Source organism: Eulemur rufifrons, chromosome 7 (assembly GCF_041146395.1).
Source record: "Eulemur rufifrons isolate Redbay chromosome 7, OSU_ERuf_1, whole genome shotgun sequence".
In the NCBI taxonomy this organism is placed as follows: domain Eukaryota; kingdom Metazoa; phylum Chordata; class Mammalia; order Primates; family Lemuridae; genus Eulemur; species Eulemur rufifrons.
In genome coordinates, this window is record NC_090989.1 from 278,895,360 (window position 1) to 278,917,253 (window position 21,894).

General features: G+C 52.5%; 1 protein-coding gene across 1 annotated transcript in view; it reads right to left on the minus strand.

The window, feature by feature from the left end:
- Nucleotides 1-8,037, minus strand: part of NIBAN2 (niban apoptosis regulator 2) — a 53,494-nt gene extending 45,457 nt beyond the window's left edge. The window contains exon 1 of the mRNA XM_069474690.1: nucleotides 7,803-8,037. Coding sequence (XP_069330791.1) covers nucleotides 7,803-7,857 — 55 coding nt within the window. The 5' untranslated portion in view covers nucleotides 7,858-8,037. The remainder of the gene's footprint in view (nucleotides 1-7,802) is intronic.
- Nucleotides 8,038-21,894: the final 13,857 nt, after the last annotated feature.

The window sequence follows — 21,894 nt, forward strand, 5'->3', positions numbered from 1 at the left end:
CACTGACCTCTCACAACAACCTGGGGGTCTGGGCTACTGTTATGCCCAGATGAGAAACCTGAGCCCCAGAGAAGGGAAGGCATCCGCCAAATGACAGGGCAGTTGGGGCAGGCTCTCAAAAGCAAGTCCTTGGATTCCAGCCCTCTTTCTCCCCTGCCCGTGGAAGGAAAGGAGGTTCTCATATTCAGGGCTGCCTAGGAAGGTAGTGAGTCTCCCATCATCAGAGGGGTGGAAGCAGAGGCTGCAGGACCACAGGCTAGAGACCAGCCTTGACAAAACAATCTGCAGGATCCATCAGCCCAGTAGGGCCAGGAGTGGCAGACATCAGATCACCCCAACCCTGCATGTCTCCGTTACTGAGGCGGGGCCACTCTACACACCACCCCCAGGCCCCTCACTATGTCCCTCCCAGACCTGAAAATGCCTCAGTGGCCTCTCTGGGACCCTTAGGACAAAGTCCCCTCCTCTCCACGGCCAGCCACTGTGACTCCTTACCTAACCCTCCCTGCCCTGGGGAGGGAGAGCCAGCCAGGAAGCACCACAGGGTAGGCACCACACATGACTTTATGTATCAGCATGCATCCCTGGTGCCTAGCACAGTGCCTGGCACACAGTAGGTGCTCAATAACTATTGATTCAATGAATAAAAGAAAGAAGAGCTGAGTGTGTCTGGGGCCAGAGCCCATCATATCCCTGGAGGGTCTCACAGGCATAGACCTCCACCTCTACCTTGTAGCCCACCCACCCCTGCCTTCGGAAGGCGCCTAGAGACCCCTAGGAAAGGATTTTCAGTGGCAGAGAATTCCCAAGAGCAGATCTTGGTCTTGAGGTCACAGATGGAGAGAAAAGGCACAGAGAGGCATGGCCATTTGGTCAGAGTCACACAGCAAATGGTCAACGAGACTGGGCTTGAGACTCACAAGTCTAGCTCTGAGCACATGGCCAGGCAAGGGGGGCATGTTCCCATCTGCCTTTCCACCCTTTATCCTCTGTGCCCTGCCACGGGTCAGGCGATGCTGTTGAATGACCAACTAGCTCTGCCGAGCGGTCACAGCTCCCTCTCACCACCCTCCAAGTACCGGCTGAAGCCCCAGGTGTCCAGGGCCATAGAGGTATGTCAACTTCCCGGAGCACGTGACGGGGTGCTGGGGGTGCGTGAGGCTGCAGGACATACCTGGCACATCTCCCTGGGCATCAAGTTCGCTCAATAACATAACAGTCACAACAGCCACCACTCACACATTCTCAGTGTCCCCCAAACCTGTGCTGCACCGTCCAGGGGCTGTCACACTTGACCCTCACACCCTGAGAAGCCGGAACTATCATCCTCCTTTACAGAGGACACTAGGGCTCAGAGAGGGTGACCAACTTGCCCCAAAACACCAGTCCATCTAGTGGCAGAGCCCAGGCAATCTGACCGTAGAGCCTGCCCCGAAACCTCTCAGGCCCCTGCTTCCTTTACCATCCACTGGTAAAGGAAGGACTCACCAGGCAGGTCCCTTCACCTCCGTGGGCCAGAGGTAGTACATCTCCAAAAAAAAAAAAAAACAAAACCAAAACTGGGACCAGTCCCAGGGGGTGGACCCAGTACCCTCAAGGGGCAGACACTTCCTGTTCTTCCAGTTTTAAAATCTGTGAGATCAGAAGGCTTCTGTGACTCAGGCCCTGAGATCTATCAGGAGAGGAGCGTGGCTTTGCACCACCTCAAGGGTTTTAAACACAGGCATCCGTTCTACTCCTTCCTTAAAACTCTGCCCAGCACGGTCTACAGAAAACCCTCTTCCTCAGGCAGAGAGTGGGTGGGGGTGGGCAGGGGAAGGAAAAAGCAGCTCAGGAATTTCTGCAACCACAGGAGGATGCTTGCAGGAGACCCAGGGTGAAGTGAGTCATGAGCTCTGCCCACGGGGGAGGAGGGGGCGAATAGGAGACAAGGACTGTGAGTCTCAGACTGAGTAATGGCAGTGGGCTACATCGGTGCATCCTCTGGGAGCCTCTGACACACGCCCCTGTGTGCCCACTCGGCTCCTGCTCCTGCCTCTCCCCCACAAGGCATCTGATGGCCTCTCCTAGGGCCTTGTCCAATGTGCCCCTGCCCAGTCTGGGCACCAGGAACTATGGAGTCATAGTGGAACTTGGTTTTAAGAGCTAAGGCCTTGGACTCCCCACTCTGGGCCTGATACTGAGATAAGGACTCAATGAGATAACACAGGAAAGGAAGGCCTGGCACACAGTAAGCGCTCAGTTAAACTATAACTAATCTTCACAGTTATCATTCGGAGCCCTCCCTCCTCCATCAATCACCATTCTTGAACAGATAATATATCCCTTCCTGCATGTCACAGGCTAGGGAGGCAGATAGACTATGTGGCCACACACCCAGAGGCCACGGTCACCAATCCCCATCCCCAGCTCTGGATCAGCCCCTTCAAGCCCTCCTGGAAGGATGCTCAGAGCTGTCAGGGGCTCCCAGGAAGGAGCTGCCCTCAAAATGCCCAGGTTGGTGGGAACAGAGAGAGGGAAGAGTCAGGCTGGGGAATGAGGCTGTCTTCAGCAGGGAAGGTGACCAGAGCTGGAAAGGAAACACACAATGGCTCCGTTTGCCCCTAAAAACCAACATGTATGAAACAACCCAACATCCAACTTTAGGGGAAAGGCTAAGAAAATTTCCCTCTGTCCTCTGTCCAAGACGTAGCCTTTGGGAATGCTTCCAGGGAGGTTTTAATGACCTAGGAGAGATGTTTATTAGATGTTTATTTAGGGAAAGGAGCAGACACAAACTTGAGTCATGGTCCCAGCAATGTGTAACAATCAACGCAGGAGGGAAATACTACTAAGAATGAAGCAGTTGTCGCAGGATGGTGGCTGAGTAATTCCTGTTCTTGTCTTTCAACCTCATTCCTCAGGCAGCAGGGAGGGCGGGCTGTGGCCCAGTTCGGGTTTAGAAAGTTCTCTTTCCCAAATGTGGGGAGGACTGGAAGCCCCGAGGAGGCTGGGCGGCTCTGAGCGGGCAAGGCCAGTGCTCAGGCCACGGCATGGGAAAGGAGCGGAGGGGACTGAAGGAGGATGGAGGGAGGGGAGGGCAGGGTCAAAGCCAACAAAAGCACATTATGTAAGACCCGTCACAAGAGACAGCAGAATCCCCAGATGCTGCCCCCCCAGGGGCTGACCCAGACCTCGGCTAAGGGCAGCAGCCCAGCCTGGGCACTGCTTCCGGCCAGCCTGCTCTCTCTGCAAAGCCCGCGACAACAATGAGGAAGCTGCTCACCAGGGTGGGGTGGCCGAAGGCAGAACACTTCCATCCTTTCGCTCCTGGCACTTAGAGCCACTTCCCACATGTAGAGAGGTAGATTTTTTAAAACCAATTTGGAAAAAGGCATTATTTGTTTTGCTCCATACATAAACAAGGTACCCCTTTTCTCACAGCTGATTGTCAAAAAGGGTGACAACACTCAGTACTGAGGTACATCTTGGCAGGAGGGTATCAAGTGTTTGCTGCCTCCTCACAGGGTAGGTGTCAATCAATCAGAACGTCACGCAGGGGTTCTATTCTCAGGCCTCTCTGACACTGGAACCTTGTGGAGGAAACGCAGCACCGTGCACGCCAGCAAAGCACCAGAACTGACCCAAGGTCCACGAACGGGGGACAAAGTGCCCTGTGCACAGAAAGGAGCCACCAAGAAAGGACGAGGTAGACTTGTGCGCTCTGACGCAGAAAGATGTCCACAACTTACCAAGTGAAAAAAATCAACCACAGAAACATACCATAGGACCTGGTTTTATAAACAAAGCTATAGAGTGTGTGCACAGAGAGGGATACGTTTGGAAACAGCGACACACAGAACTGAAGGGATTTCTTCCAGGGCGTGGTATTGAAAGGAGAAAGATGGAGTGAGCCTTCATTTTTTTTTACTTTACCCTCCTAAATTATCTGTGCGTGCATTACTTTCGCAATTACACAAAGTTAGCAGGAGCTGCCTAGAGCTGGGACACACTGGAGGGACGCCTGATGGGCACAGGGGCTTGTTTCAGCAGGGACGAAAATGCTCTAAAATGAATAGAGGCAACGGTTGCACGACTCTGCTAATATACTAAAACCACTGAATTGTACACTTCAAGAGGGTGAATTGTATGGTAGGTGAACTATGTCTCAATAAAGCTGCTATTTATTTTTTTCACCCTTCTTTTCACAGGTGTTGAGAAACTGCTATTTAAAAAAAAAAAAAGTAGCGAGGGGAAAGGTGAGCAGGGCAGAGGAAGGAGCAGGGACCTCCCCGACCTGCCTGCTCAGATAATAAACCCTGCAAACCCTACAGCAGCCTGTGTGCGGAGGGAGACCTCCCCACAATACAGGAGTCCCTCAAGGCTGTCCTAGCAACAGAAAGGGACCCCCACCCCAGCCAATGCCAAGTGTCCTGCGAGGGGCACCCAATCCCTCACCTGCAGCATCTTAGTTTGTGTGGCTTAGGCCATATGCAAAGAAATCGTCGTACAGCTCCAAACCCACCCATGACCCACATACCTCCACTTTCTTGTCATATCCCTGCCCCCTGGGCCACATGGAAGGTATGGACTGGTCTGACCCAGCCACCTGCCCCAAGGCCTTGTTCCTTCTATTCGTCATATGGGTCCCCCATCACTGCCCTCCAGACCCATTGCAGGCAGCCCACGTTCACCTCACACGTTTGCCAACGCAGAAGGATCACCGTAATCAAGGCTTCTGAAAACCCAGCTGGATTCTCAAATCTACCCTGACACCAGGGATGGGACAAACCTCAGAGAAATAGGGCCCCAACCTCTGCGGCAGTTGCCACGTTCAAACTCCAAACTCCAACCCCCCCCCACCTAGCCCACCAGAGAACCTAATAACAGAGAGGCAAGGACAGTCTCAATGATAACAGCAAGTGTTTGCTGAGCACCTCTTATGCCCCAGGCATTGGGCTGGCTTCCAACCCGCATACTCCCCTCAGCACCCAGCAGGCAGGTACCATTATTATTCCCATTTTACAGATAAGAAAACTTAGATTAAGATGCTGGCCCAAGGCCAGGTCAGCTAAAGCACAGGGTGAAGTGGTGAGCTATGTGACTTGTGCATTCATTGTGTTTTAGGACTTTGAGCAGGCTCAAGTCTGGAGATTTATGGGGAAATTTTGAGATTTTTATCCTTAGGCCCTCAGAGCTGGAAGGGACTTCAGCCACCAAGTGGCACACCCCCTCTGGTTCACAGCTAGGGAACCTGAGACCCAGAGAGTAAGTGGCCTGCCAGGGCCTGAGGTTACTCAGGCCTCCCAGCTTCTGGATCAGGGCTCTTTCCTCCACCCTTGCTCCCTCTCATAAGTAGGAGAGACTCCTCCTTCCACCACCCCAGGGGCTGCTGGTGTGGGAACAAGCCCCTACTTGCCAGGGGCTTTGAAATCCCAGGATGAAAGGTGCCATGGCAGCAAAACAGCACTGTGGACAGGAGTGCGCCTGACCTTTGCCAGGACTTGCAGGCAGGCTGCAGTCACCTGCTCACCTGCGCAGGGCGGGCACAGAGCTGCAGCCAGGCCCCAGAACCCTCAAGGGCCTGGGAGCTCCGAGTACTGTGGGAAGGGGTGTTGCCACCTCTGACATTTCTACCGGGGAGTAGACCCAGGTCCCAGGTGGGGAGGGCTCCGGAATTTTAATTATCTGCCATGGAAGTGCCCACGGCTCCTCGGGTGGGGCGAGGAGAGTGCGCGGCTCACTGGGGTGGCACAGGCACGCCCTCATTCCCCTCCTCGCTTCCCTCCAACAGAGATTTCCCAGGCAGCTCACTGCCTCTGCAGGGCGCTGGGAGGCTTCCTGGCTTCTCCCTTCTAACCTCTCACCCTTGCATGTCAGGAGTCCCTCAGGTGAGCCTGGACCAGGAATTTGAGGCATTTGAAGAGGGTTATTCTTAGCACTGAAGTGTTGAGAAGAGAGAGGCCAGCAGGGCCTGAGTGAGCACAACCCTCTTCCACCCAGTCTGGCATCCGCAAAACAAACCCAACCCTCCCCAGGAGAGGACACTTCACCTTCTGTGGTCTCAGTGCCTTCCCCGATAACACTGGGGGAGAGGAGGGTGGGCTAGTTCTGAGTCCGGGAGGCAGGAAGACGAGGAGAGCCAGAGCTGGGTGTGAGGAGAGGAAAAACCCCACAGAAGGCATGGCGTACCCCACCCACACCCAGGCCGGGTGAGGGGCCTACAGCAGGCCCTGAATGGAGGGACTGTTCCAGAGCCCCAGGAGGTTGCCACGACAGGGAGGGGACAGGAAGACTCCGCCCTGGCCCTTCCTCCTCCCAGAGTCCAGGCCTTGTCCTACAAGGAGGCTTTCCAGTACTTAACCCCCTGCTGCTCGGAGGCTAAAGAGGGTCTGATTCATCTCCACGTCACCCCCACCCGAGCCCAGCCCCAGGCCTGGCACAGAGGGAAGCTCAGGCCACCCTGGCCAGGCCCAGAACTGCAGTCACTCGGCAGGCCTCCCCAGCACCTTCTTAGTACCCAGCAAGGGTGGGTCCCTGGGGACAGGGAGTAAAGGCACACCTGGTCAACTGCTGTCAGGGGTCCCTGCTCTCAAGGGAGTGTGGAGGCCATGGCTGCTGAAACTGTACAGGACATCAAGATAAGAGTAGGCGGACACGGTGCTCTGGGTCCACTGGACAGGGAGAAGCAAATGCGGCCATGAGGAACGGTCTCCTCTCTTCATGGGCTGCCCCTGAGGCCACCTGACCCGGCTCCCCTATGCCAGGCCCTGTACTAAGCAAACTACATGAATTAGTTCACTTAAGTCTCTCAACAACTCATAATAAGGAAAAAATCGTTGACCCTATTTTAAAGAGGAGAAAACCAAGGTGCCAAGACATTAAGAGACTTGTCCGAGATCAAACGCCTGGGAAACAAGCGCTGGGATTCCACCCAGGGCAGCCTCCCCAGGCCCAGAGGTCTGCCAAGGGCTGAGTTTCTCAGGCAGCCAGAGATTCTCATCCCGTCTCCCCATTCTCCGGGGCCTGGGGAGAAAGGAATGCAAGATCCTGCTGCAGCCCCTGCGCTTCCCCAGGAGCCTTGGGGACAGCTACCCTTCGGAGAAGCGGCCACTGTGCAGTGACGAACAGGGCTGGCTTGAGGAAGGGGCTGAGGCGGCTGGGAACTCGCCCTGCGAGGGCCCCGCTCTGGCAGTGACCAGCCCCTGGTCCCCGCTGCCAGCAGAAGCAGCCTGCTGAGTCTGAGCCAAAGGACATGGAACCCCACGTCCTCCATGCATTCCATCTTATGCCTTGCCCCACTCACTCCCCAGGATCAGCCCTGGGCCCTGAGAAGCCGGTTCCCTGGAAGCCTTGGCCACGTGTACCAGGGCTGGGGCCGGGACAGCTGGGGGCCCGGACAGCTAGGGAGGAAGGGCAGGACGCGCTGTGTGGGGGAGATTCCAAAGAGGGTAGAAAGTGGGCTTGCAACGCTTCTGGGCTGGGATAGCCCGGGGGAGGGGGCGCAGTCTGCGAACCGCCCCCCATTCGATCAGGAGTAACGGGTTGGAGGATCCGACAAGACCGGGCTCCGAAAGGGATCCGGTAGGGAAGGGTCTCTGAGTCCCCTCAAGAAGGGGAAGGCGGCGCTCAGAAGGGGCGGGCAGGGGCGCCCAGACTCGGAGGGAACAAGCTCGCGCGCGGGGCTCGGTCCCCGCAGCTCCCGCTCCGCCCCGGCCAGTCTCTCCGGAGACCCCGGCCCAGCGCCGACGGCGGGCCCCGGGGGGCGTGGCCCGGGGGTCCCCGCCGAACCCTGAGCACGCTCGGCGCGGCCAGATCCTCACCTGCGATGTGCTGGCGCCGGGCGTCGTCCAGGTGCGTGGACAGCACGTCCCCCATGGCGAGGGAGAGTCGCGGCCCGATCCGGCCTCCGCCCGACGCTGCCCGTGCTGCTCAGGCGGACGCCGCTGGCGCCATGGAGCCCGGCGCGCCCTGCCCCCGCCGCCCCGCTGCCCCCGGCCACCGCCGCCGCTCCGCTCCGCTCCGGCTCCGCTCCGGCCCGGCCGCGTCCCGGCAGCCCCAGCCTCCCGCGCCAGCCCGCGCCGCAGCCCCGCCAGGCCCCGCCCCGCCCGCCAGGCCCCGCCCCGGGAGAGCCCCGCCCCCTCCCCGGCCTCGGGCGGGGCACCGGGGCTGCAGTCGCCCGGACCGCCCGGGAGACGCAGACAAAGAGAAGGTCCCTGAAAGGGAGACGGAGGAGAGACGCGCAGAGAGCGCACTCGACCCCGACCGAAGGGAAGAGATGGGGCTGGTGGGGGCATCTGAAAGAACTGGGGGTGCCCTGGGGGGCTCCAGACTTGGTGACACCCTCTTCTGCCCTCCGTGCACGGGAAGAGAATCACGCCAAGGAGGGCGTGCGGGAAGGGTAGGGGAAGCCTAGGACGACGTGCCAGAATTTGCGCGCCAGCCCGCGCCGCGCTCCTCCCGCCCTCTGCTCCCTGAAGCGCTCCCCCAGCCCCCAGTCCTGCCCACAGCCGGCTGCACTCGGGAAGTTCCCCGGCCTTGATCCGACCTGCCCCAGAAGGTGTGCCGGCCTGTCTTGCGCAATAGCTGGAGGAAGGGGGGAGGCGGGGAGGGCTCTGGCCCAAAGGCACCCCAGCCCCAATGCCGGGCGGGCATTACTCAGGTCCAGCATATGGGTGTTTCACTCGGGAGGCAGCTTGTGGACAGGACAATTCAGAAAGGGAAAAAGTAATAGCACTTTGCAGTTTGCAAAAGACTGTCAGAATCAAAACCCAGAGACCGGCATGGACTTTGGGTACCTGGCCTATGGGCCTGGGCGTGGGTGGGTCACCACTACCTGAGGAATGTGTTCCAGTCGCAGGACCTCCCTCCCCAGCTGGTAGGGGAGACAGTCAAGTTAACAACTGGGATCCCCAAATCATGGACTGGGGTGACAGAGGCCTTCCTTGGCTACCAATGCTCAGGTCTCCTGTCCTGCGTTCTAACAAGGGCCGTCCAGTTTCTGCTTGCTTCCCGCGGGTGCCTGAGTGCTCACCACTTCTCGTGCATGCCACCCTGTTATTGTAACTGTGACTTAAGGCAGAAAGTGGTGATAATAACAGTTAACACTGCTGAGCACCTATACTTCAGGCCTGTCTGCACTAGGAGGTAGGTGGACCTGACTGATTAAAGTGATACAGGCACACCCTCGTGCTTACCGGCCATTCAGCAAACAGGTGACAAACACCTGTGTGCCAGGCCCTCCATAAGATACTGGGGATGAAAAGATGAGGAAGCCCAGGCTGCCCTCCTTTTGACCTTGGACAAGTGGCATTACCTCTTTGAACCTCAGTCTCCTCATCTGTCAAATGAGAAGAACGACACTATGTTGGGAGGATTAAATGAGATAACAAAGTGCACAGGGTCAGTCATCTGCCAACAAACAGAACCTGTCATTCTCGTATTCTTCAGTTCCCGCTCTCAAGATGGTAGAGAAGCTTGAGGAAGGAGCAGGACATTCTGCTTTGAGTAAAATCAGAGCTAGAAGCTGAAAAAGAAGAATCTTGATAGCAGATACTGGGGACAGCATTCCAGGGAGTGGGGACAGCATGGGCAAAGGCCTGACCTTTGAAGAGCAGGATGCATTCATGTGGCAGAGAGTCATAGGTGGAGTTGAAGTCAAGGTGGCAGAGTTTACTGATTTCCTTTTATAGGGGCAAAAACTGAGGCCAGAGAGGGAAAGTGACTTGCCAAGGGCACACAGCAAGGCAGAGGAGGAACCTGAGCAGAGGCCAAGTCTCCTGACATCCAGTGTCTGGCTCTCCTTGAGCAACCAAAAGCCAGTGATGCTGGTCACCTTGTTTCATTCTTCCCACAGCCCAAGCTATAGGGACCAGAAGGGTCTACTGTGCCCAGGGAGCAGATAGCTGGAGCTAGCTGGCATCTGGACACCACAGGACATCTCTTCAGTGAGGCCTAGGCCAGATGGGGTAGAGACGGGGCACAGCAGCCCTTCCCCAGCCTTCATGGTGCACCGGGGCCCGTGAGCCTAGAGCACCCACAGACTTCCCAGCATGCCAGGATCCTGACCCAGGGACCATTTGTCTTGGCTTTGGGGACCTTCTGTGACATGTCACCTAATCCCTCTGAGCATCCATGCCTCATGTGAGAGGCACATGAGACGGGGAAAGTGGAAAGGCATTGTGGACTAGAGAGTGCTATGCACACGTGTGAATAGCTCCCCCCAAACCTGGTGCTGGTCCCTGACAACTCAAGATTCATCAATTCACACAAAAAAATGTTATTGTCTGGGGGTGAGGTGGAGGGGAATTGACTGCAAAAAAACTCCAGAGGGAACTCGGGGGGAATAAAAATGGTCTATGTCTTGAGTGGGGTGGTGTCGGCAGTACACACCTGTCTAAGCTTATGGAACTGTACGCTTACAATGGATGCATTTTGTTACATGTAAATTATACTTCCATGGAGCTTATTTTAAAATGCAAAAACATATCAAGCACTACTATGTGTCAGGTGCTATTCTAGACACTGGGGATATAAGAGTATACAAGATAATTAAGGTCCCCATATTCTCATGTTGGAGGAGGAAGACAACAAATAAACAAAATAACTTCAGAGAGTGATAAGCATTAAGATGAGACAGGGTGACAAGTGGGGGTGCGCTGCCACCTACGAGGTGGTCTAGGAAGGCCTCTCCAAGGAGATGACGCCTTGAGACCCGATTGGCAGGAAGGAGCTTGTTCCACGGACATTCAGAAGAGCTGCCATTTGTGGAGCGTGTGCCACGTCCCAGGCACCACGGCAGGGCTTTCCCTGTCTCCTCCTGCCCTCACAGCTTCTGGGGTAGGAATGACCATGCCCATTTTATAGCTGAATAAATTTTTGTGAGGATTTTTAAAAAATGATATTCCATTGTATGCATACAGCAACACTTGTTTATTTCATTTTATATTTTTCTTTTTTTTCTTTGAGACAGAGTCTCACTCTGTTGCCCAGGCTAGAGTGCCGTGGTGTCAGCCTAGCTCACAGCAACCTCAAACTCCTGGGCTCAAGCAATCCTCCTGCCTCAGCCTCCCGAGTAGCTGGGATTACAAGCATGTGCCACCATGCCCGGCTAATTTTTCCTACATATATTTTTAGTTGTCCATATAATTTCTTTCTATTTTTAGTAGAGACGGGGTCTCGCTCTTGCTCAGGCTGGTCTCGAACTCCTGACAAGCTATCCTCCCGCCTTGGCCTCCCAGAGTGCTAGGATTACAGGTGTGAGCCTCTGCACCCGGCCAACCCTTGTTTAAATACGAGAATAGGCAGACCCAGAGCGGGCGCGCCAGGTAAAGGCATCAGTGCAAGCAAAGGCAGCAAGATGAGTCCTTGGCCACTGAGCTAGATGGCTGCTCCAAGACCTCCTGCAGGGAACAGGAGGTGGGGGCCCTGTCATGGATAGATGGGACCAGATACGGAGACAACTTGAAAACATCCAGAACAGAGACATTTAAAAGTTCTCAACTCTGTACTGTATCTCAATAAATCACTGGTTGTAATTAAAAAGTTATGATCTTTGCATGGGGGACAAATGAAGTTTCTTGTTTGTCTTTTTTTTTTTTTAAGGCAAGAAAAATGAGGCTGGGTGAGGTGGCTCACTCCTGTAATCCTAGCACTCTGGGAGGCGGAGGCAGGAGGATCGCTTGAGCTCAGGAGTTCCAGACCAGCCTGAGAAAGAGCAAGACCCCATCTCTACTAAAAATAAATAAATTAGCTGGGCGTGGTGTTTCGCCTGTAGTCCCAACTACTTGGGAAGCTGAGGCAGGAGGATCGCTCCAGCCCAGAAGTTTGAGGTTGTTGTGAACTAGGCTGACGCCATGGCACTCTAGTCTAACTCTGTCTCAAAAAAAAAAAAGAAAGAAAGAAAATTAATATAGCCATCAGCACTGTGAAAGATTCAGAAAGTTAGACATCAGAGAATTTCTCAACTCTGAGATGCTGGGAACCTCTGCCCTTATGTTTGAGGCCATTGTGATGTTCACTTTTTTTTTTTGAGACAGAGTCTCGCTTTTTTGCCTGGGCTAGAGTGCTGTGGTGTCGGCCTAGCTCACAGCAACCTCAAACTCCTGGGCTTAAGCAATCCTTCTGCCTCAGCCTCCCAAGTAGCTGGGACTACAGGCATGCACCACCATGCCCAGCTAATTTTTTCTACATATTTTTAGTTGTCCAGATAATTTCTTTCTATTTTTTCAGTAGAGACAGGGTCTGGCTCTTGCTCAGGCTGGTCTCGAACTCCTGACCTGGAATGATCCTCCCACCTCGGCCTCCCAGAGTGCTAGGATTACAGGTGTGAGCCACCACACCCGGCCCGTGATGTTTGCTTTTTAGTTTTGAGTAAATTGAAGCATCTTTTCACACATATATTGGCCATCTGTGTTTTTTTAATTTCATACCCTCTGCTTGCCTGTCTCTTGGAAAGTCTATGCTTTTTCTTAATAATTTGTAAGAGCTCCTTTTATAGCAATTCCACTCTGCAAGGCAGGAGGGTCCCTGCTTTTTTGCAAGGACTCTGGACGCTGTCCCTCTTCACTAGGCCCTCCCACCCCCTTTCCTTGGCCCAGGCCCTGGAGCCTGGTGGAAGATGCCAGGGATGTGGACAGAGGCTTGGAATGGTCCAGATCTGGAGCAGCCAGCGAGGGAGGGAACATTCTCCTCTGCCCACCTGCTGGGCCGCCCCCTCCTGAGCAGAGAATGCCACCTACAGCCCCTGACTCATCAGGCCTTTGTCAGGAAGTGGCTTCCGACAAGCTGCCTCCCTGCAAGGCTGCCCCACCCCAACCCGCCCCACCTTAAAGCCCATTTGGAACTGGGGACCCAAAGGTGAAGAATAATAATGCTTTGCTTCCAAAGGGAGGGTCCAGAGGTCAGAGCCAGAGCTTGGCCTGAGACCCAGAGAAGAGAAGGGATTTGCCTGAGAACATTTAGCGGGCGCCCAGCCCAAGACCCCTTCCTTGTCCTGTAGGAAGAAGGAGGAGCCCTTTCTCTCCCCATGGGTTCCTCTCCCTCCCAGTTGGCTCTCAGCCCTGCCTCTGCTCTGCCCACAAACCTGTCAAACCTGAAATAGACCAGGAGAAAAAAAAACAAACACCTCCAGTAAACAGCAGGTAGTGTGAATGAATCAGGATTTTGTTTTTAAGGAATATCATGTGTCCACCTCTGTTTACCCAGTTGGCATGGCCTGTTGTGCGGAAGGGACCCTGGCACCCTGCCCAGACCTCCCCTCTTTATTAACTGTTGGAGGGTAGAAGAGGCCACAGCCCATAGCCTGTTCCATCTGTCTCCTGGCCTTGGGCTGCTCAACTCTCTTCTTGCTCCTTCGGTGGCCAAGCTGTCACTGCTCCCCAGCCTCACCACCACACCCAAGTCCAGGGCAACTGCCCAGCCCGTCACTGGCCTCCCAGCCTCCAGCCTCCCACTTATTCTTCAGTGGGAGCCGATGAATTGCTCTAAAACACAGATATGACCATGTCATCCCCTGCTGCTAACCTTCCATGGCTCCCACTGTCCTAGAGAGAAAATCAGACCCTAAACATGGCACTGGGGACTCCTGCCAGCCTTTCCCTCACCCTCTTCCCCTCCCCTTCTAGCTGCACTGAACTTTCACATCCTCAGACTAGCTGAGCCCCATCCTTCCCCAGGACTTAGGAAATACTCACTATCCCCTTCCCCATCTTGCCCCACAAGCACCATTCATCCCTCGGGCCTCAGCTAGTTACCCTTTGTCAGCGAGGACTTTCCTGCCCCCGACCCCTCCCAGGCCTGCCATTATTGCCATCTGCCCCCAGCATCCTATACTCCTCTTTCACTGCAAGCAGCACACCCAAGATTATGTTGTGACTGGGCATGGCAGCTCATGCCCATAATCCTAGCACTCTGGGAGGCCAAGGCAGGAGGATTGCTTGAGATCACTTGAGGTCAGGAGTTCAAGACCAGCCTGAGCAAGAGCGAGACCCCGTCTCTACTAAAAACAGAAAAAATTTAGCCAGGCGTGGTGGCGCATGCCAGTAGTCCCAGATACTCGGGAGGCTGAGGCAGGAGGAAACCTTGAGCCCAGGAGTTTGAGGTTGCTGTGAGGTAGGCTGATGCCACGGTACTCTAGCCAGGGCAACAGAGTGAGACTCCGTTTCACAAAAAAAAAAAAAAAAAGGAAAAGAAAAGATTATTTTGTGTGTGTGACTATCCGTGTAAATAGATCTTCCTCTCTGAGGACTGTCCTCGTTCAACATGACATCCATCCCCAATGTCAGATGTAATGGGAGCTTGAGTGAGCACCTACAATGTGCAGAACACTGTCCTGGTGTCCTGGCCTGGAGGAGAATGTGACAATGTGGAACCCAACAGTCTTGTTCATAGATCTGCACATGTATGCTATGCCTGCTCATTTGATTCAAAGTCCAGTCTACAGCAAGTCAGGCCTCTGCTACCATGCAGAACCTCTGCTTACATACCTCCAGGAATGGGTCGCTCACCACCTTCCCAGGTCACAATTCCGCGGTTGGAGCCAACAGCACCAAAGTCAGGCAAGGGGCTGTTGAAGTGCCGGCAAGCAGCCAGGGGGTGGGAAATAATAATGGCAGGACGAGAAAGACAACGAAAGCCCCATTCATTGTGGGCCGCGGTACACAGCTCATGCTTTACTCCTCTGCTGCCTTTAATCTGCACCACAACTTTTTGGGGACACTCATCCTGTGGCAGAGAAAACTGAGGCTCAGTGAGGTTAGTGGCTTGTCCAAGGTCCCACAGCAAGTGAGAGACGAAGGTAAGATGCACACGCAGCTCTGCCTGCTTCCAGCTATGGATCCCCGCTACACAGCCGGTCCTTCCAGAACCATCCTGTGCATTCAACTGTTTATCGAACACAAGACGCGCCTCTCTGCCATAACCGTTTTTGTGTTTCAATTAGCAATATAATGTGAACATCTTTCCGTACCAATGAATATTCATCTACTAATTTTAATGGCGGCATCCTATTCCATTGTATGGCACCATTAAGTTATTCTCCTATGACCGACTGGACAATTATTTTCGTAATTGTTTTCTAAGGATCTATTTTCAGAAGTGATATTGCTGGGCTAAACCTCTTTTTAAGGCTTTTTTTTTTAGGATAAGATATCGCTCTGTTGCCCAGGAGTGAGAGTGCCGTGGCGTCATCACAGCTCACTGCAACCTCCAACTCCTGAGCTCCACCGATCCTCCTGCCTCAGCCTCCCAAGTAGCTGGGACTACAGGCATGCGCCACTATGCCCGGCTAATTTTTCTATTTTTAATAGAGACGGGGTCTCGCTCTTGCTCAGGCTGGTTTTGAACTCCTGACCTCAAGCAATCCTCCCTCCTCGCCCTCCCAAAGTACTGGGATTACAGGCGTGAGCCACCGCGCCCAGTTCCTTTTGAGGCTTTTGATACATGGTGACAAATTGCCCTGCTGAAGTGACGGTAGCAGCCAGCAGTTCCCCTAACTCTTGTCATGTGCCTGTCATATGTCCCTTGTCAAGAACCCCTTGTGTCATGGGGACTTGTGCACGTCTTACCTCCCATCCCAACCTCTCCTCCAGAGTAAGAGCCCCCAAAGAGCAGGGGCCAGAGCCTGGCACGGTTCCCAGCTCCCAGCAAGTCCCTGAGAGCTGTTTGCCGTTGAGCCCTTTACTGTTGTGCTGGGTGGTCACTCCACGTTCCTCCAGTGCCACCCCAGAGGGCTTTCAGGCCCCACCGGCCCCCTCCCACGTCTTCCATGTCAGACTTGGCTTCCTGCTGCGCTGCAGCTGCCCTCACCAGCCCGTGACTCAGAGCCTGTCCGGGATGGCAGTGCTGGTTGGGCCTGCCCAGCCCCCGAGTGACTAAGCCTGCGGTGAGGGGTGGGGCCGCCTCCACCCCAGCCTCGCCCGCCTTCCTCTCTCCCTTAGCCTTGCTGACTTCTGTCCTCCAGGCCTTCTCTGTAGAATGAAGATAATCCTGTATTCAAAAAACATTTCCTGAGTGCTGAGTTCGGGGAACTGAGACTATTCCTGTCCTCGCCGGGAGCATAGTGCGGCAGGCAGAAGCCATTTCATGGGGAGGGACAGAGTGAAGGCCAAAGAGGAAGGTGGCAGGAAAGAGGAGAAAGAAGTGGTGGGAGAGCCCAGCGTGGGGATTTGGGGTGGGCGCAGGCCACTGTGTGTTAATGACTGGTCAGGCTCCTGGGAGCAGGGAGCTTAGGGGGACCAGGCCTCCCTACCCCATATGTCACCTCCGTGAGAATTAGTAAAGTCCGTGACAACAGGCTTTGCAAGTGCAGAGACAGCCTTGGCAAGGGCAGTGTCCTGTCACCCACTCCACCGGACGCATTTGTGCAGGGAGCCCTGAGTGAGGAGGCAGCGGTGGCACCTCCCCCTAGGGTGTGTTTGGAAATGTGTGTATGGAGGTGTTTTAATTGTCACTATGTCTGGTGTCTGTGCGTAGGGGGGTTGCTATTGGCATTTAGCGTCTGAAGGTCAGAGATGCTAAGCATTCTGCAATCCCTGGCTCGGAAGGTTCAAGTCTAGTTAAAACCACTGAAAACATGAGGCAGAATTTCACAAGTGTGCGATCATTATGACCCTCTTTACAGTGTAACTGAGGAATAGTTCATCCCTGGGAGGGATCGCATCTGATGTTTTGCGCCAGTCCCATAGTGATAATGATGGCACAATGGATCATGGCACTGAGCAGGCCCTGTGTGCTGGGCACTGGGTCAGGCCTTTGGACATGTTATCTTTGTGACAGTCCTATGAGGGCTAGGCTATAATTAGCGCCATTTTGCAGATGAAGAAACCAAAGCTCAAAGAGGTGAGGTCAGTCACCTGAGGTCAGTCATGAGGTGGGAAGTCAGAAAGCCAGTTTTCCAACTTGGGTCACTTCAAAGCACTATGTCCTGCCGGTAGGACAAAACTTGGCCCATTTGACAGATGGGAAAACTGATCCACAGACATTTTAACCAAGCAGAACCAAAGCATCTGAGCTTCAGATTTTTCCAGATTCTTCCCTCTCCAGCTCTATGCCAGGGACCCACATCTGCACATGCAGGGCTGTTTAATAATGAGAATTAAAAGCCCCCAGTGGCCGGGCACAGTGGCTCATGCCTGTAATCCTAGCATTCTGGGAGGCCGAGGTGGGAGGATCGCTTTGAGCTCAGAAGGTCCAGACCAGGCTGAGCAAGAGCCAGACCCCGTCTCTACTAAAAATAGAAAAAATCAGCCGGGCCTGGTGGCGCATGCCTGTAGTCTCAGCTACTCGGGAGGCTGAGGCAGGAGGATCGCTGGAGCCCAGGAGTTGGAGGTTGCAGTGAGCTATGATGTTGCCACTGCACTCTTAACTGGGGCAACACAGTGAGACCCTGTCTCAAATAAATAAATAAAAATAAATTAACAAAATAAAAAATAGATAAAAGGCCCGAGCAAAAGCCTTCCTCAAGCCTGGTTTTCTGTCCATGCTACTTACTTTCTCCAGGTGTTTCCTGTTCTGGAAAATTTAAAGTTAATGACTTTTACCTTAAAGTAAGTCTCCTTCCTCCCTGTAAGGCATCTTTCTATAGCTTGGAAGAGTTCAGAATTGGAAGATGCAAAATCCTTCCTCTCTGCCCACCCAGGAAAGCGTTGGGCGACCCCTCGGGGTGAGAAGGCAGTGGAGTGTGGGTGTTCTTCAACCTTGTAGCCTCGAGGCCTCGGATTAGCTCTCACCATTCTGGGCCTCAGCTTTTGTAAAAGGGAGCAATAATCTCCACTATCCTGGTGGTTGTAGGGAGGCAATGACATCATCCATGGATAACACCTGGCCCAGGGCCTGGCCCACGCGTCAAATTGTAGCTGCTGTCATGATTACTGTCAGCATCTAGTGCGAACACAGGCAGGTCTGCGCTGGATTCTAATGCTGATGATACCAGGTGCGAGGTGCCATGATAAAGGTTTGAGCCAAGACCCTGGGAGCCCCAAGCGCAGAGGGTGTGGCACGAGGCCAGATGGCTTCCTGGAGGAGGAGGTGTTTGAGCTGAGCCATCAGAGACAGAACGAATTCGCTGGGAAAGAAGCTGTGTGTGCCCGGTGCACCAGCTGGGCTATCGAGCGCTGATTTGTAGAAATTCTCCAGGCGGTGCTCCAAGAGAAGAAGAAGGATCCCGGGGGGCCTGGCGAGACTGGAAGTGCCAATCTGGGATACAGGGTCAGGAGTACGCGTATGGTTTCTTCCTTTTCTTTTTCTTTTATTTTTTGAAGCCTAATTTGCAGATGTCAAATGCACAATTCTCAGAGTTTTTAAAATATGTTTGGGCAGCTTTGGAAGCATAATTGACAGATAATAGACAGCTCATGTTTCAAATGGACAATTTGGTGATTTGGAGCGTCTGTGTACACCTGTAGAACCATCCCCACAGTCAAGATAGTGAATATACCGATCACCTGAAAAGCTTCCTTCTCCCCTTGGCAATATCTCCCTCCCTCTCTCACGCACCACACATCCCCAGGCAACCTCTGATCTCTATCACCATAGATTAGCTTGCATTTTCTAGAATGTTATATAAATAGGATCATATGTAGTATTGCTCTTTAGTATCTAGTTGTTTTTTAAAACTCAGTATCATTATTTTGAGATTCATCCGTGTTGTTGTTTTAATAGCTCATTCCTTTTTAGTGCTGGGTTGTATTATGCTGTATAGATGTGCCACAGTTTCTCCATTTGCCTGCTGATGGACATTTGAGCTGTTTCCAGCTCAGGGCTATTACAAATAAAGCTGTTATGGGCATTTGTACAAAGCTTGATGAGTTTATTGTGTGTGTGTATGCAGGTGTAGAACCATCACCCGGAGCAAAACATGAAATATTTCCAGTACCCCAGAAAGTTCTCTCATTCCAGGCCATATTGCTTCAAAGACAACTGCTATTTTGACTTTTAGCACAATAAATCAGTTTAATGCCATTTACATGAAGTTAAGTTCTATAAACTCCATGTAAATGGAATTAAATCTGTTCTCTTTCATGTCTAGCTTCTTTTGCACCACATTATGTTTCTGAGAATAATCCATGTTGTTACCTGTATCAGCAGTTTGTTCCATTTTATTATTCTGCAGTATTCCACTGTATGGATATACCACAAAGTGTGTGTCCATTCTCATGTTGATGGACATTTAGGTTGCTTCCAGTTTTGGCTATTATAATTTTATAATTTTTTTTTTTTTTTTTTTTGAGACAGAGTGTCACTTTGTCGCCCTGGCTAGAGTGAGTGCCGTGGCGTCAGCCTAGCTCACAGCAACCTCAAACTCCTGGGCTTAAGCAATCCTACTGCTTCAGCCTCCCGAGTAGCTGGGACTACAGGTATGCGCCACCATGCCCGGCTAATTTTTTTTTTTCTATATATATTTTAGTTGGCCAGATAATTTCTTTCTATTTTTAGTAGAGACGGGGTCTCGCTCTTGCTCAGGCTCAGGCTGGTCTCGAACTCCTGACCTCGAGCAATCCACCCGCCTCGGCCTCCCAGAGTGCTAGGATTACAGGCATGAGCCACCGCGCCCACCCAGTTTTGGCTATTATAAATAAAGATGCTGTGGATATTTGTGTAAAAGTGTTTTTATGGACACATAGTTTCATTTCTCTTGGGTAAATAACTACGAGTGCCATTTTTAGTTCATAGGGGCAGTGTTCTTTTTTTTTTTTTTTTTTGAGACAGTGTCTCACCCTCTTGCCCAGGCTAGAGTGTGGTGCCGTCATCATAGTTCACTGCAACCTCAAATTCCTTGGCTCAAGCGATCCTCCTGCCTCAGCTTCCCAAGTAGCTGGGACTATAGGCACACACCACCACATCTGGCTAATTTTTGTATTTTTTTTTTGTAGAAACAGGGTCTCACTATGTTGCTTAGGCTGGTCTCAAACCTCTGGCCTCAAGAGATTCTCCCACCTTGGCCTCCCAAAGTGCTGGGAGTGAGCCACTGCGCCTGACCAGGAAGTGTTCTTAATACTAGAAACTGTCAAACATTTTTTCAAATGCTCGTACCATTTTACAGACTCACCAACAATGTATGAGAGTTCCAGTTGCTCCACATTCTTGCTTGACAACATTTAGTATTGTCAAGCTTTTTAATTTTAGCTATTCTAGTTGTGTGAAATGGTACCTCATGGTTTTGTTTTGCATTTCCTTTATGACTAATGACTAACGATGTTGAGCATTCTTTCATATGCTTATTGTATTTTATTTTTTGTTTAAACTTTGTGTTATTTATTATATAAACAAAACATGCTTAATGTAAGACATTTAAGCACAAAAGCATATAAAGTACAGCCGGGAGAGGTGGCTCACAACTGTAATTCCAGCATTTTGGGAGACTGAGGCAGGAAGATTGCTTGAGACCAGGAGTTTGGACAAACCTGGGCAACATAGTGAGACCCCATCTCTACAAAAAAATTAAAAAAATTAGTTGGATATGGTGGCATTTTCGTATAGTCCTATCTACTCGGGAGGCTGAGATGGGAGGATCACTTGAGCCTGGGAGTTGAGGTTGCAATGAGCTATGATCCCACCACTGCACTCCAGCCTAGGCAAAAGAAGAAAATATATAAAGTACAACATGAAATATTTATCTAATTTCTCTAATTTCACCATCTGCATGGCATTAGCTAACTGTAATTTAGTTATTAGTTTATTATATAGCCTTCCATATACACATTCTTATTTTTCTATGCCTACACAAACAGATGTAATTGCATACACACATACACTTTACATTTTTTAAACCACACACATAAATAAAACACTTTTATTTTTATTGAGCATATACCACATGCAGATTTTAAGCTAAGGGATTGGCATGCATCATATCACTGAAACTATTCAGTAACTGTAATGACTGGATGAGGAGATTGGGGCTCAGAAAGGTTAAGACAGTTGCCGAGGTCACACAGCTCATAAGTGGCAATGCCCATACTAGACCCCAGGCTTCTTTGACTTCAAAACCCTAGGTTGGACCAGTCTGAGCAAGAGCAAGACCCTGTCTCTACTAAAAATAGAAAAATCAGCCAGGCATCATGGCACACACCTGTAGTCCCAGCTACTTGGGAGGCTGAGACAGGAAGATCACTTGAGCCCAGGAGTTTGAGGTTGCTGTGAGCTATGACGATGCCACTGCACTCCTTGCAAGGTGACAGAGTGAGAGTCTGTCTCAAAAGAAACAAACAACAACAACAACGACAAAAAACCCAGGTTGATGAACTGAGATGCTATCCTCTTACAATCTTAGATTCACTCAGTTTTTCATTCATTCAACAGATATTCTTTGAGCCCATGCCAGGCCCTGCCCTGCCTTTCAGGGCCCCAGGTGAGCCGAGGAGCCAGCCAGGTAGACTGACTGCTGTAACCTAGGAAGAGGGGTGTGGTGGGAGAAGTAGGGGGGCATCCCTGGGTCAGGAAAGGGGGAAAGGGTCCTGGGGAAGCGATTCCTGAGAGATGTGCGGGATGCTCCCCGGAGAAGAGAGTGTCAGGCTGGAGAAATGGTGGATCTGTGAGCCCACGGGGTTCCAGGGGACCCATCCCTCCCCAAGGCGCTGGGCTACAGCGGAGGCAGGTGACGGAGGGACTGTCTTGGGGAGCCTGCCTCCATCCTGAGCAAAAAGAAGCGTGGAATGACTAGAGTCACGATTTTCAGATTCCAGGGTTTTAGGATTTCATTTCCTTCCCCTCCCCTCCTACATCATTCCACTGCAAGGAGCAGTGTCCTGGGGCCTTGGAGGCCATCTGGGCACCCTGCCCCCCATGCGCCCCTGGGGCCGATGTTTCCCAGGGTTGCTGGTGGACGGTCCCCCCAAGCCCTGCTCCAGGATGCGGGCTGCCTCCTCCGTCATGAAGGACCCCACTGCCCTCTGGTGGTGGCTGGACACAGCTGTG